This window comes from Onychomys torridus, chromosome 14 (genome assembly GCF_903995425.1).
Source record: "Onychomys torridus chromosome 14, mOncTor1.1, whole genome shotgun sequence".
Taxonomy (NCBI): domain Eukaryota; kingdom Metazoa; phylum Chordata; class Mammalia; order Rodentia; family Cricetidae; genus Onychomys; species Onychomys torridus.
Window position 1 is genome coordinate 3,697,248 of NC_050456.1, and position 14,434 is coordinate 3,711,681.

The 14,434-nt window shown below is 39.5% G+C and overlaps 1 protein-coding gene across 17 annotated transcripts in view; it reads right to left on the reverse strand.

Moving 5' to 3' along the window:
* Hdac9 (histone deacetylase 9) overlaps positions 1 to 14,434 on the reverse strand; it is an 893,084-nt gene that overhangs the window by 365,456 nt on the left and 513,194 nt on the right. For 11 of the 17 annotated variants that reach the window (XR_004946518.1, XM_036205785.1, XM_036205783.1 and 8 more), the window contains 2 exons: positions 7,465 to 7,596; positions 2,057 to 2,172 (listed from right to left, as the gene is read on the reverse strand). Coding sequence is in view for 16 of the 17 variants with exons in the window: in XM_036205785.1 (XP_036061678.1) it covers positions 2,057 to 2,172; positions 7,465 to 7,596 (248 nt within the window). In the remaining variant the exon portion in view is untranslated. The remainder of the gene's footprint in view (positions 1 to 2,056; positions 2,173 to 7,464; positions 7,597 to 14,434) is intronic. The other 6 variants (XM_036205789.1, XM_036205788.1, XM_036205798.1 and 3 more) reach the window with 1 other exon arrangement.

A 14,434-nucleotide genomic window follows, 5' to 3' on the forward strand; every position in this document is an offset into this window, starting at 1 on the left:
CTCTGGGAATTATCAATGCTGCTGAATGTGGTGTCATGTGCTGTCATTTTTCAAGGGTACAAACAGGCCTAAAAATGATCAGAACCTAACCCTTATGTATTTATATGGTTACTGAGAATAACATTACTCAAATGAACGTGGAAATATAAAACTTACTAATTTACTTACTATTTGTGACAAAATTGCTCTTTTCGTGGAAATAAAGTGTTATAGAAAAATCACTCAATATGAGGATGTAACCTAAACACCTGAAAGTCCTACTTACAAGTGTGATCACAAGTATTCACAGAATCATATTGTGGAAAGTATCTCGAATCATATTGTGGAAAGTATAATGAAAAAGAGACACAGGAAACGTATGGAAGCCTTAGAGATTAGTGTAAAGGTCTGAATGGAGGTCAGCCTTCAAGTAGCTGAGAATCTCATAAGTAAGGGTCTTTATCTTTTCTCCTCATGCTCTCTGGCAAAAAGTAGAAGCTTTAGAAGACCATGTCCTCATCTGAGGAAGATTCACATCTGCTCTGCCAGGCACCTGGGGGCTGTACATGTGGAGGTGGTTTAAGTCAAAAAGCAGTGTGAGGCTGCGATTTCTACTGCAATACCTCACAGATTAGTTCATGGCTACACTTTTCAGACAGAGGATGTACCACTCTTGGGGTGAAGTGAACTTTGACATGGGCCTTTGCGATCACTGCGTGGAGCCGTGAGACTCTGTGCTTAGCATGCTCTCGCGCAGCACTGGGCCTTTTCTTCTCTCTTGAGCTTCATGAGTTTATATGAAACCAAAGGTCATGTGCAGTGTGTAAGGCCTTCAAGCAAAAGTGACTCCCTGGGCTTATCAGAGACATTCTCCATTTCCACCGTTTTTAAAAAAATTTTTCACCTAATGATTTCATAAAGTCTAGTAGTCTGTATGTGTGCATACGTGTTTGTGTGTGCGTGTGAAATGTATGAAATTGTAGAGTAATGGAACTCTTGACTGGAGGATATTCTGTCAGTGAGGGTGACTGTTTAAAATTGTTGGGTTCTGTCAAGAGACAGTGCAGTGATTCCCCTGTAGGCAGGAGTGTTTGGTATAGTGTGGGTGTCCTAATGGCAGGAACACTGCAGGTACAATCCAAAGAATGGCAGATTTGATCACTGTCTCTTGGTCTCAAATACTAAGACTATGTAAAATACAAAGGGAGAGTCAAGTAACAGTTAGATGTGAGAAGGAATCACAGCAACTCTTTCTGCACAGAGGATGTGTAGGAAAGAGGTAGCATGCATAGAAGGAAAGAGGTAGCATGATGCTTAGAAGGAAAATTATGCCTTCAGTCTATGGTCAGTCTGTTCAAAACAGTTCCATTAACATGGATATTCAGACAGCTACAGTCTAATGCAGAAGGCACACTGACTCTTGCTGACAGTCACTTTCTTCTTAGTATCCTGTCATTGACCACAACAAATGATAATATTTTAAAGAAATCTTCTATACTAAGTCAGTTTCAGTATGGAGTTCCCATTTTTATTCATCTTTATATGCATATCATTAGGTAAAATACAATCACATAGTAAATACTAAATAAATGTTTGCTCAGTGAAGCTCCAGCTCCCTCAGTCATAATACAGACATCAGCTGTTTGCTATTATACTTCAGGTCAAGTAAACAAAAGCCACCTTGGGAGTAGTTAGTGTGAAAGGCTTACTTGGGCTTGGTTTGCTTATTTATGGGTGCATTTCTATTAGAGAAACCAGTACCCATGCAGGATTACAGACCTTTATATCCTTGGGCAGTACAGACTGAGCGTAGTAATGTTGGATTGCATTTCAATATTTTCCCAACATGGGTGGTGGTCATCAAAACATCTCTAAATATAATCAAGTTCATTCAAATCCACACATAAAACTATAATCAATGTAAGTGATCCACACAGTAAGAAAGACAGCTAGTTTTATTTCACAACAGGAAATACTTGGGCTCTGTTTATAGATATACCATGTCTGAAACTGAGGAGGCCTGGACTTGGGGACCACTCTGTATCAGTTTCCAGAAGTAGATGAAGGGGGGCCTTACCTCCGGGTGAGGTGTGGGAGGCAAGATTGAAGCCTCGTTTTCGGTAACATTTCCAGTGGGCCCATTGTTTGGTGAACTGGGACCGGACCCTGGAGAGCTGCTACTGACTGAGGATTCTGAAAAACATGGGGAAACACACATGCATTCATGAACATCACACAAAGATGAGCCCTGCTGGCTGTCTGTAACACACATGACCAGGCATGGTGTGGGAGTGGCAAGCATGTCACAAAAAGATGAAATGTTTGGAATGTTCCTAAAGTTTCCTATCTCTTCCCCTGCTTGTTTTCAAGTGTCCCCAGTGCCATATAGTATTAACAATTTCTATCAAAGATTCACAACTATAAAGGTCACAGAAGCCATTGATGAAAAAAGGAAATAAGAAAGGAATAGTATTTTACTTGTTCTCATACTATCATAAAAACATACAGTTATAGAGATAATAAATTTGCAGATGGGGTAAAAGCAAGTTGTCAACACATCACAGATATCCATGGCAAGGAGTCTTGATGCTGAACTGCACATTGATCTTTATTTGATACACTAAGCATATATCTTATTATAATACATGCCAGTCAAATTGAAGAAAAATAAATAAAAACTAAAAATCTCCACATTGCATTGATGGCCTTATAAAATGACAGCTGACTTTAATTTTACCCCACTGATTTTCTTGAAGATGAAAGTTGCCAAATTTAATAATGTAAATATTTAAATATCAATTAACAAGAAATTCATTGTGGCAAAAGTGTGAAAACAATATATACTATTTGAGAATCCTCATATACAAAATTCATATGGACCTCAACATGCAAAGAAGCTGAAAGTTCTAAGTCCTAGAAACATGGCAGCAGAAGTCATCATATTAAATATTGGAAAATTATCCACTGATAGTTAGTCCTTGCCAACCCCTGTGGTCACCTTGAGTATTTCTAAGCATCTCATCTCCATCGCATTAAGCCTGCTCTACTCAACAGCACTGCCTCGCACTCTTCAGAGACTCAGGGATGGGACCCCTTCCCACTGCATATTTTCTTTCTACACTGTGACTGCGCTCTGCTGACCGAATTCTTCTTGACTTTTCAGAGCTATGGTATTTCATTCCTCTCTCCTTTCCAGTGACAACACATTTATTCTTACCCACAATCCTACCCTACCCTTCACTGCTTTTGTTCCATCAGTTCCTCAAAACCCCCATTCCCTTCTGGTCTGAGATTCCCTGGCTGTTCAGGATTGTCCCCTCACCTGACAGAATGGTAGCAGTGCTTGAACAGAACTGTTCTCTCCAGGCCAGCTCATCTCCTGCCATGGTTTACTCACTGTCAACTGCAATCTTTCTTTCAAATGCCGCTGAAGTTTAAGGCTTTTGACAGAACAGTCCCTGACTCCCAGCCCTTCCTCTATACCCATTTCTCTGTCTTTTTCTCCCATCAGTCTCTGTGCGCAGACATGCACTGTGTTTACAGCTGAACCTCCTGGGTCTCTTTGCTCCCATGTTAAATGTTATCCTTGGGCACACTACTTTCATACACGTAGTCTTTCCTGTGCAACTCTCAAAAATTCTAGTCTGACTTCCATTGAAATGTGGATTTTTAAATATTTATTTTATTTTTATGTGAGTGTGTGTGTGTGTGTGTCTGTGTGTGTATGTGTGTGTGTATATGTGTCTGTGTGTGTATGTCTGTGTGTATGTGTCTGTGTGTGTATGTGTGTGTGTGTGTGTCTGTGTGTATGTGTGTGTGTGTGTGTGTGTGTGTGTGTGTGTGTCTGTGTGTGTATGTGTGTGTGTGTCTGTGTGTGTGTGTGTGTGTGTGTGTCTGTGTGTGTGTGTGTGTGTGTGTGTGTGTGTGTGTGTGTGTGTGTGTGTGTGTGTGTGTGTGTGTGTGTGTGTGTGTGTGTGTGTGTCTGTGTCCATGTTCTTAGAGAGGCCAGGAGAGGAGTCAGGTACCCCAAGCTGGCATTACATGCAGTTGTGAGCTGCTCTAAGTGGCATTACATGCAGTTGTGAGCTGCTCTAAGTGGCATTACATGCAGTTGTGAGCTGCTCTAAGTGGCATTACATGCAGTTGTGAGCTGCTCTAAGTGGGTGTTAGAAACAAAACTCAGGTCCTCTGGAAGAGTAACAAGTCCTGCAGGCAGGACTTTGGGTGTGCTCGATCCCCAAATATATGTGTATAGATTACACCATAGTTTAATATGAAATAAATACATGTGTATAGATTACACCATATTTAATATGAAATGTTTCCTGCTGTGTCTGTATTTTGCCCCATCCTTAGAATCACCCTTCCTCTGTTTTCCATCCAAGCCACTTGGCCTTTCTTCCCCTTCTTCAGCGCATCTTGTAGATGTCTGACTATTGCCATTCCAGTTTAACTTTTGTGTCTTCTCTTAAACTATGACATAAACTCTTACTGCTCAGAGTTACTAGAGTAATCTTTGAAGATTGTCTTTAAAATTCGTCCCAGAAAAGTCCTACCGAATGTTTTCACTGTTTGTTCCTACTCTTGCCCTTTCTGCTCTCAGCCAAACGAACTCATTCACTCTCTGTACAAGCACATACTTCCTACATCATGCTGTTCACACTCCTTTTCTTCTAATCACCTCACTCACTCGATTCACTAACCCCCACCTGGAAATTTAGTTAGATACGATCTTCTTCCCCATTGATCAGGAGCCCACAAATTCCAAACAGTATTTTCTTGACCTCCATCAAAATAACTTTTAACTTTCAACTCTCTACACTAAGCCCTGCCTCACTCTGAAGCACAGCGCAGTTGAAGAATGGGGAATGGTGGTTGAATTCTGGTCCTGACATTGGCTTATTAGGGCATTAGAACAAACTATTGGTACTACAAAAAGCTCTGTCTCATATGTTCACTGCCTTTCTTTTCATATATTTTTATCACATTTTGATTAATCTGGTTGTTCTCAACATTGCCTTTATTGTATACCTTCTTTCCATCTTGTATATTTTTTCTTTGAAACAGGGCCATACCATCCAGCCTGGGCTGGCCCAAACTCCTGACCCTCCTTTCTGCTTCTCTAGTGCTTGCATTATGGGTATGCATTAACACAGCCACATAGCTTTTTAAAGTGCTTTTTAAAAAAGATTTATTTATTATGTATACAGTGTTCTGTCTACACATATGCCTGCAGGCCAGAAGAGGGCACCAGACCTCATTACAGATGGTTGAGAGCCACCATGTAGTTGTTGTGACTTGAACTCAGGACCTCTGGAAGAACAGTGTTCTTAACCTCTGAGCCATTCCATCTCTCCTTTTAAGTGTATTTTTAAAATATACTTAAAAAAATTCTTACAGGTGCTTCTTTTCCTGGTTCTCATGTTACCAGGATGGCTGTGATTTCTCACTAATATTTCATTTCCATATTTTTAAAAAACTATATTCTTCAACACTCTTCTCTTTACCATCTTAAATTATCTTAAGTATTTAATGTGATATTAAAATTAAGGTTTTATTATGTAGAAGCCCCTGTGATTGTAGCATATCAACTACTGTACCAGGGCCCTACAGCACCAACAGCTTGGGACTGAGAGCCGGTACTGAGTGCCTTTGTGGAGACACTGGGAAACGCTTTGGAACTGTCCTTGAAGAATAATAAACCTCTGGGGAACAGGAGCAGCAGAGAAGGGAGAAGGAAGACCACAGCAGGCACAGGGCTGAGTCAATGCAGAACATTTTAAAGAAGACAACTGATTGGAGGAAGAGAGGCAGAACATACTCGGATTTGAAAGCGTATGAAATGGCAATTTGCTCTTACACATTAACAATGAAGAGGAGAAAGAGAAAACAAGAGCAGGCGCTTCACCCTGTGAAGGGAAAGAGAAAAGACTCCAGCAGTAACTGCTGTGGCACTGTTACTGAAAACACTGGCTACCCAAGTAGACGGGAGTCCACTGAGGCCGGGGAAGGGGCCAGGTGCAGACACTGCGGAAGTTCAGATCCTCCAAATACATTCAGACTCAGTGGAAAATACTAGTTCGAAATAAAAAGTAACAATCAAAATGTTCATTAAAGTATCTGTCAGCACCTGCTCACAGGCTGGAAGTGTATAAATTGTAGCCACACAAGGCAGGCACATTTCACATCATTCCTGAGATGAAAAGGATAAATTTTTATCTCATAAAATTAAGAAAACAAATCTATATTTCAAACTTAGAATTTAATTACTATAAACTTGTGATTATATTGATATTAAAATAAATTATTGTTCATTTCTTCAAAATTTCTCACCCTCAAGGAAACAGTTTTCAAAATACAATCATTAAATACTGTTTTTACATAACAATACCAATCTATTGTGACTAGAGGGGAGGCTGGGGGTGTGTTTTACAAACTGAAATAATCTGTCACTTGTAAGCTGCACTAGTGTCTTACCTAAGTTATTTCTCCTCTTTTGGACTACCGCCCTTCCTCTCTGAACTTGCTCTGACTAAAGGGAGATAGGAAACCCGTTATCTGAAAACCGTGAAGGGTGCGATGTGACCTGAGGGAACTGCTTACACAGAAAGTCACACAGTTCCTTCGGAAAGAGAACAGAGCTCCCGCCCAGAACTTCTCTCCCTGCACGTGGTGAGCACAGCGCATCCCTCTGAGCACCCAGTAAATGGTGGTCGGTCTTATTCTCTGATGCCCTTCAGGTTCCTTCATCCTTAGGAAGCTGTAGCCAGCATTATTGTGGCTAGTCTTTTGGGTTCTTGTATTCTTAGGTCCTTCTCTAATTTCAAACAGGTACAAATGGGACGGAGGGGTTTGTAAGCCATCAGGTTGAATTTCCTAACCTGCTCACCCCACTTCTAACCAGGCAGTTAAAAAATATGAACTCTTCCATTTGAGACCAGTGAAAATGACAGCCTTTTCCCCTTCGTAAAAAGCAGTATTTCCCCTCCTGCCACGAGTCCCACACCACTAGTAAACACATAAAGTCATTTATGAGTTCTGTAAATTTGTTGAAAAGTCAAGGATTTTGTGTTCCACATGGTTTAATTTCCCCAGATGTATTTCCTGCATTCATGTCTGAGTGGGGGGAGGGTTGCGCTCTTCTTGGAACTCCCTCTGCTCATTTCTGATCAGATTTCATTAAGAGTTATAGTCTACTGGTTGGCATTTCCCAGGCAGACTGCCCCTTTCTAGAGAGCAGGGCAAGCATTAGTGTGGCTTAGCCTTAATGGACACATAGGGGGCTCCGCCTTCCATCTCCTGCATTGCTCAGCTGGTGAACACACAGCAAGGTTTACTGAACTATCCATGAATTTTCAAAGATATTGCCTTCCAAGAAATAGTTCTCAAAATAAGTTTTGTTAATGAGCAGACATATTTACTCTAAACGAAATTGCTGTGACCAGCAGGCGTCAGTTAGTGTGAGACTATCCAGTCCTCAGTTACCTGTCACCTCAAACACTCGTTTCTTGAATGAAGTGACAATATTTCCATCCTTCCGCCTGAGTAAGGGGCTGCTTCTCCTCTCTGCCACTTTCTGTTTTAACCTGGACCGCACCTTCAAGTTGGGCTCTGAGGCTGAGAATTGAGACAAAGAAAATAGATACAAATTAAAAAATAAAGAGCCAAATGCTCCTGTGTCTAAACTTAAAAATAAATAAATAAATAAAAAAATGAATAACAAATAAGAAAGCCTATCTTCTTCTGGTCCATTCTTCTCAAACAAAAAACCCAACCATATAAATAAGGTGTTGACTCTGCATTAATCAAACAAACAAATAGAGTAGTCATTTTATAAAATAAGTTCCTTTGTTCTCAACATGAATGTGAAATGGAAGCAAAAAACTACTTTTCTATTTAACTTTTATCTAGCACAACTCTAAGTGTCAATTGGAGGTTTGATGAGTAATTACTGGTAGGTCTGAGTAAGATTTATTATACTTCACTCTTCACTGCCTGGCCTCTTCATTCTCTCAAGACTGAAATTCAATAACCACTAAAACAGTCATTTAATGTGAGGTTGGAGATTCTGACCTGACCCCTGGTAATAGGAAGACACCTCCACAGAACATAATTTACGTCTAATTCTGACTCCTGAAATATTTCTTTGTCAGTAGTTTCTAACCTAAAACTCTGGGAAAACATACTCAACACAGTAATACAACAGGAACTGGTGCCACTGTGAGTAACCCTTTCCATGTCCTCAGTAGTCAGTCAGGAGAAAGGAAGCTTACTGAGGTGGAATAGATATTTGAAGTTAGCATATATTTTTGAAAACGCAAACTCACATCACCAATAAGTACACTACTATTTCTTTGCCTACATTATTCCAAATAGTGAATCTATATGGCTATCACTTATTATATTTTTAAATAATTATGTTAGAAAAATGCAAGCAAGGGGTCCTATCTTTGTGTAGTCAAAGTTCATTCTCTATGATAATGGTGGTGGTGGTGGTGGTGTGATCACAAGGCTGTTTCTGATGACAACTAACATTATATGTTAGTTTCTATGTTGCAATTCTATCCTAAGTGTTTTATCAATACTAACTTGCTTATACATAAAACATGCATATGGTATATATGCTATCTATAATGTTATAGTATTGACGTGGAAGTTAAGCTACAGAGGGTGGGTGACTTGTCCCATGTTGCATAGATAATGGGATGAAGCCAGGCCTGTGCCCAGGCACCCTGCCCTATCCTAAGCATGCTAGATACTCCTCTTTTCCTTACAGCGGAATGTCATAAAATTAGAAGGTAGCTTTTGTAAAGTGCCAGTGATTGCCCACACTGGACACCGTGTTCCTGAGGCTTCAGATCAATGGACATCTTTCTTTGAAAGAATAGTAGCAGTAGAGATCAGAGCACAGCGCCCCCCCCACCACTGTAAGGCATGAAGTGTCTATATTTCTTTGTTCTCCTCCCTGCAGCCATCAACTTAAACTGAGAACTACTGCATTTCTCAGATATAAAAAAAAAAAAGCAAGCTCTTTCCTTTTTTGTTGTGTAATTTATATTGTGCTTGAAAATATTGACATCATATAAAAGAAGGACTTTGAGTCCCCAATATTTACTTTACTGGCACATTTTCTGTTTTGCCTATCACCTACTCAAAAAAAAAAAAAAAAAACCTGAAATTTTTTTTCAGGCTGAGATCTATTCCCAACTTTTGGTGAAACCTAATGAATTAAACACTGGCTGTCAAGAGGGAACAAAGGCACCAGCTTGTCACTGCATGAGACAGTGGAGGGAAACAGAGGGTGCTTATTGGTGGCCTCAGCTTTGTATATCCTGTCTTTCCTTCCTCTCTGTCACTGATCCATGACTTTAGAACTAAAGGAACAATTGTTCTTTCTCCTTCAACCCTGTGAATGGCTTCTTGCTGTTGCCATTTTCTGGGTGTATCTACAACCCTTTAACCCTGATCTTTCCCCTATAAACAGCATGGTCAATCAGCAATAATGCTGATGATAATATGATCCATAAGCCCTTTCTCCCTTTTCTCATTCATCCATTACTTCCTTGGCATCAGTGACCCAACTCTGATTAGACTCCTTTATTAGTTTTAGTTAATAGAGAATTGAATGTAATATTGTCTCTTATAAGATAAGACATTGGTTCTAAACCAGAGAAGATATGTCCCCAAAGACATGTGGCAATATTTGAGACATCATTGGTCATCAATATGAGAAGATGATACCATCATTAGCATGCAGAAGTCATGGGTACTTCCAACCATTCCACAGTGCATGGGGTTCCCTCAATGACAAGGACCATCTAGGCTCAAAGTTCAGTAGTGTAAGACCCATGTGGGGAGAAGGAGGAGAGAGAAGGGACCAACTGAGTAAGTGGTAGCTGTCTGTAACTGTACCATTATGGGATGAGTGAAGCAGACAATAAGGACTGTGGGAGATGACCAAAGAGGATGTGGAAAAGTTGGTCAAGAAAGGAAAGGTGATCAAAAGTTGAGGAGCCTTGAAAATTAATTTATCCTTGGAAACTGTTTATTATATGTTTTAATGCTACCAATATTTCTAAGTATTTTACTGACAGGTTATAACTATGTGTATTTACTCGGTAGGATATGATGATTTTGAACCTTCATGTTATGTATTGATCAATTCAGAAAGATCCAGTTATCCCTCATCTCAAGCACATGGTTTCTTTGGGATGAGAACATTCAAAATCTTCTCTGCCAGCTATTTTGAATTATACAATATAACACTATTAATTATAATCACTCTTTATGTAGCAGAACACCAACAGATATCCCTCCTACCATGATGTGACTTTGCATCCAGTGTCCTCCAGAACTCCTGGTAACAAGGATTCCACTGTCTCTTCCTCTAGGTCAGATACCTCAGGTTTCATACAGTAATAACTGCAAATACTACTGATATTTATAAGGAAAGCAAGCCTAGCCAACTTCTTTTGGTTGGAGGGGATATAATATCATGATATTTCAAAAGGGACTTGATACTATATATATAATATCCTAGAAATCTATAAATTTCTATAAATCTAGAAAATACCTGACTTTCCAAAAACTAGAAATCATGAATACACTAGAAATTGCAACATAAACTTACTTTTTGAAAAATCCATAATACAATCTTCATGAGGAAAGGTCTATTCTAGCAAAGACTTCTGTCTGGATCTCAGTAATTCTAAGTCACCAGAGAGAGTATCTCAGTGGTAAGCATGAGAACACAATGTCAGGCAGCTCTTGGGCAAGCCTTTGCAGAACTCTACACACTGTTTACACCAGACACAAGCACCTAGATGAAGGGATTGATGGCCAGTGGCTACCTTCCCCAGAGTCACTTTAGATTTCAATGCTCTCTGCTCCCCCAGGGCTGAAGACTGCCGGGTTACTCACTTGCCAATCCCCAGAGGTCAGAGGCGATGACTAAGTTTGTAGAATATCTACTTCTATATGAATGCACTTCCTGGCTATTTGTACTAATCGTCTTTCCCTCTTTACTCCACATGTATCCTCTATACCTCAGTGAAAAAAAAACAGATGACCTAAGTTTTAGTGTATGGACCATCTGAATGTGCCTGCCTGCTAAGACAAAAACCTTTCATCAAAAATGATGTGCAAGGTCCTGGGGCTGGAAATAAAAGAACATTAGCAGAATGGGCCCTAGGACCTTTTTTTAAAAATGCCATTTCAAAGTAAAAAGAACAAGAGTCAGCACACACATCTGAATAATGTTTCATGAATGAAAGGCGTTTTAAATCTTTATTCTCCTACTCATCTCAATGGTGCAGAATATACCTAGGGAGGGTGTGTATAAAATTAAAGTGAAGAAATTAGTAATAAAGTTCAGTCCTAGAAGCATAGATTAACATGTCAAAAATCCAAGGCACAGCTACCAGGCTCAAGCTTGGCAACACTAGGAAACTGGCCTGTGAGACAGGGTAGTTAAGGATGACCCGGGGAAAATCATGATTTGCAAGAGTACATATGCATACAAACCCCCAGAAAATCTTCTGGGGCATGTGTAGGACTCTGACACAAACAGACCAGAAACAAACTCCAATGCTAACTCTTTCATGTGCTAATTCTAATCATGGGTGAGTAGATTAATCTCAGCAAATTATTTAATCATCTATGAAAGAGAAGTAACAATATTATTCATCACACCTCTTGGCAAAGATTGAGAAGAGGTTCTCTCTGAGTGTCTCATGTGGTCTATGTAAGAGTAAGGAAATTATACTGAAATAAAGCACAAACAATATCATAAAAGTATAAGAAGAGAGATACATGCTCACAACTGGTAGACTCCTGAGCGTAATGCAACACTATTAACATGCAGTCAGGATGTAAAGTAAATAAAAAAGTTAAATAAAAAAAACTGTAAAAGCCAAGACTCCCCTGGGGATTCATTTAAACCTGGTGCATTCAGTACAGGCAGGTCCAGTCCCCTCCTTCCAGGCTGAGCAAAATGTCCCTGTGTAAGCCCCAGGTTCCAAACAGCCAGCTCATGCACTAAGGACAGATCCTGGTCCCACTGCCTGGGTGCCTCCCAAACTGATCAAGCTATTCAATTGTCTCACTTATCCAGAGGGCCTGATCCAGCTGGGGGCTCCACAGCCTTTGGTTCATAATTCATGTGCTTCCATTAGTTTGGCTATTTGTCCTTGTGCTTTTCCAATCTTGTCTCAACAATTCACACTCTTACAGTCTCTCCTCTTTCTTGACAATTGGACTCCTGGGGCCTGGCTGAGGATCTCTGCATCCACTTCCATCAGTTATTGGATGAGAGGTCCAGCACAACTGTGAGGGTGTTTAGCTATCTGATCACCAGGGAATGGAAGGGAAAGGCTGGGGAGAAGGTGGGGGTGGGAGGGGGGAGGACAGGGGAACCCATGGCTGATGTGTAAAATTAAAACACAAATATAATAAATAAAAAAGGAGGAAAAACTGTAAAAGCAATAATCCATTTCTGGACTTTCATTATTATTTAAAATACTTTTATTAGTAAATGACCACATATTTTCTTTGCCTTTTTTTTGCAAAGTATAAATCCTACTTACTATTTTGTTCTGATATATATAAAACTATCACTGAGAATTATTACCTAGTATGTGCATTTTATCTTAGTTGACTTTTAAGGAATTAAAATATTATTTTATTTTGTATGTATAGGTGTTTTGTCTGCACACTTATCTGTGCACTGCCATCAACGACTGGTCTATAGAGGTCAGAAGAAGGAACCGAGAGCCTCAGAACCAGAGTTTCAGATGACTGTGAACCACCATGTGGATGTTGGAACTAAGTTTTCTGTAAGAGCAGACTGTATCCTTATCTGGTGAGCCATCCCTCCAACCTTCAAATAATGTTTAATCCTAGGTTATGAATGTTCTTTACATTAATAATCTTGACATAAATATTCAATATCACACACATACATCATAGAATGCAGAATATCTCCATTAGGAATGATCATAAGAAAAAGGGGGGCACTGAGTTATGTGAATATCTTAAATAAAGTTTCTTTCAAATATTCATTAGGGTGATTATTAGCCAGGAATAAGTACTAGGTTACCAAGTATTATGATAATGAGTCTTTGCCATGAATGTTGACTTTTCTGGATATTCTGTCATGCGCTCAGTCTGTGTCCTGTGTGGAGACTGGGTGTCCTGGAGCACTTCCTGCCAAGGCTTTCTTCTCACCTATGCTCAGGTCCTCCAAGTTTCATCAGCATAGACCACCACTCTGAAAGACACTGGAGGGGCCTAGTGTCTTCTCTAACCCAGTTAATCAAAAGGACATTAGATCAGCAGGCATGGACATACACTCTTGTAATCCCAGTGCTTGGGAGACACAGGAAGGAGGACACAGAGCTTAAGAACAGCCTAAGGCTACAGAGAAAGACCCTGACTGAAAAATAATGGTGCAAGTTCAAAGTACCACAGGGTGTTGGTGGTACACACCTTTAATCCCAACACTCAAGAGGCCTTTAATTCCAACACAACACTCCAGAGGCAGAGGCAGGTGGATCTCTATGAGTTCAGGGCCAGTTTGGTCTACAGAGTGAGTTCCAGGAGAGCCAGGGATACACACAGAAACCCTGTCTTGAAAAATAAAAAAAAAAGTCCATAATTAGGAAAGCAATATGAATCTTTGAAAGTGGTATTCAGTATTATGCAAGAAGAGCATTTCAATTGCAACTCTCTTGGCTTGGATAATATGAATCTTTAATGTTATGAATCAGGGTTTCTGCATTATGATATTATTTCTAATTATAACCATTTAAAATATGAAATTCATATGTAAATTTCTTTAAAACCATTTGGGAGAAGTCTGACTTCCAATAACTAGCCATGTTTGTGTTAATATGTGAGTTCCATTTCCTATATAATCCCTGTTTGAGAAATTTGGCAGTACATGTCTTTCTGTTCTCTTATTGCAAATATACTAACAATGTCTGCTATTTTTTTTTTTTTTCAGATGAGGACCAAACCCAGGGCATTGTGCTTGCTAGGCAAGCACTCTACCACTGAGCTAAATCCTCAACCCACAATGTCTGCTTTTTAACAGAGAATTATTGCTTTTCAAAATCAGTTGGTAAACCTTACTAACAATTTATGGTGAGTCTTCTGAAGTGGTTATGGAAATCATATGTGTTTGGGATGTTTAAAAATGGACCAATTAACATACTCTGATTTCTTTTGTGTTTGTATGTAAAAAATTATGAAAATGAGAATCAAATTATGCATGTGATTGTGTTTATATAACATATTAGCTGTCCTGTATATATTCTTTAACAATTTACTCTGCTTTTCACTTAAAAATCTGACACAGGTAGATGTGTTTGCCTACAACTTAAATTGTATTTTTCATTATTACTTATAATGGCCTACAAGATGTAAATGGTGTGATGATATTTGTTATACTGTGTTA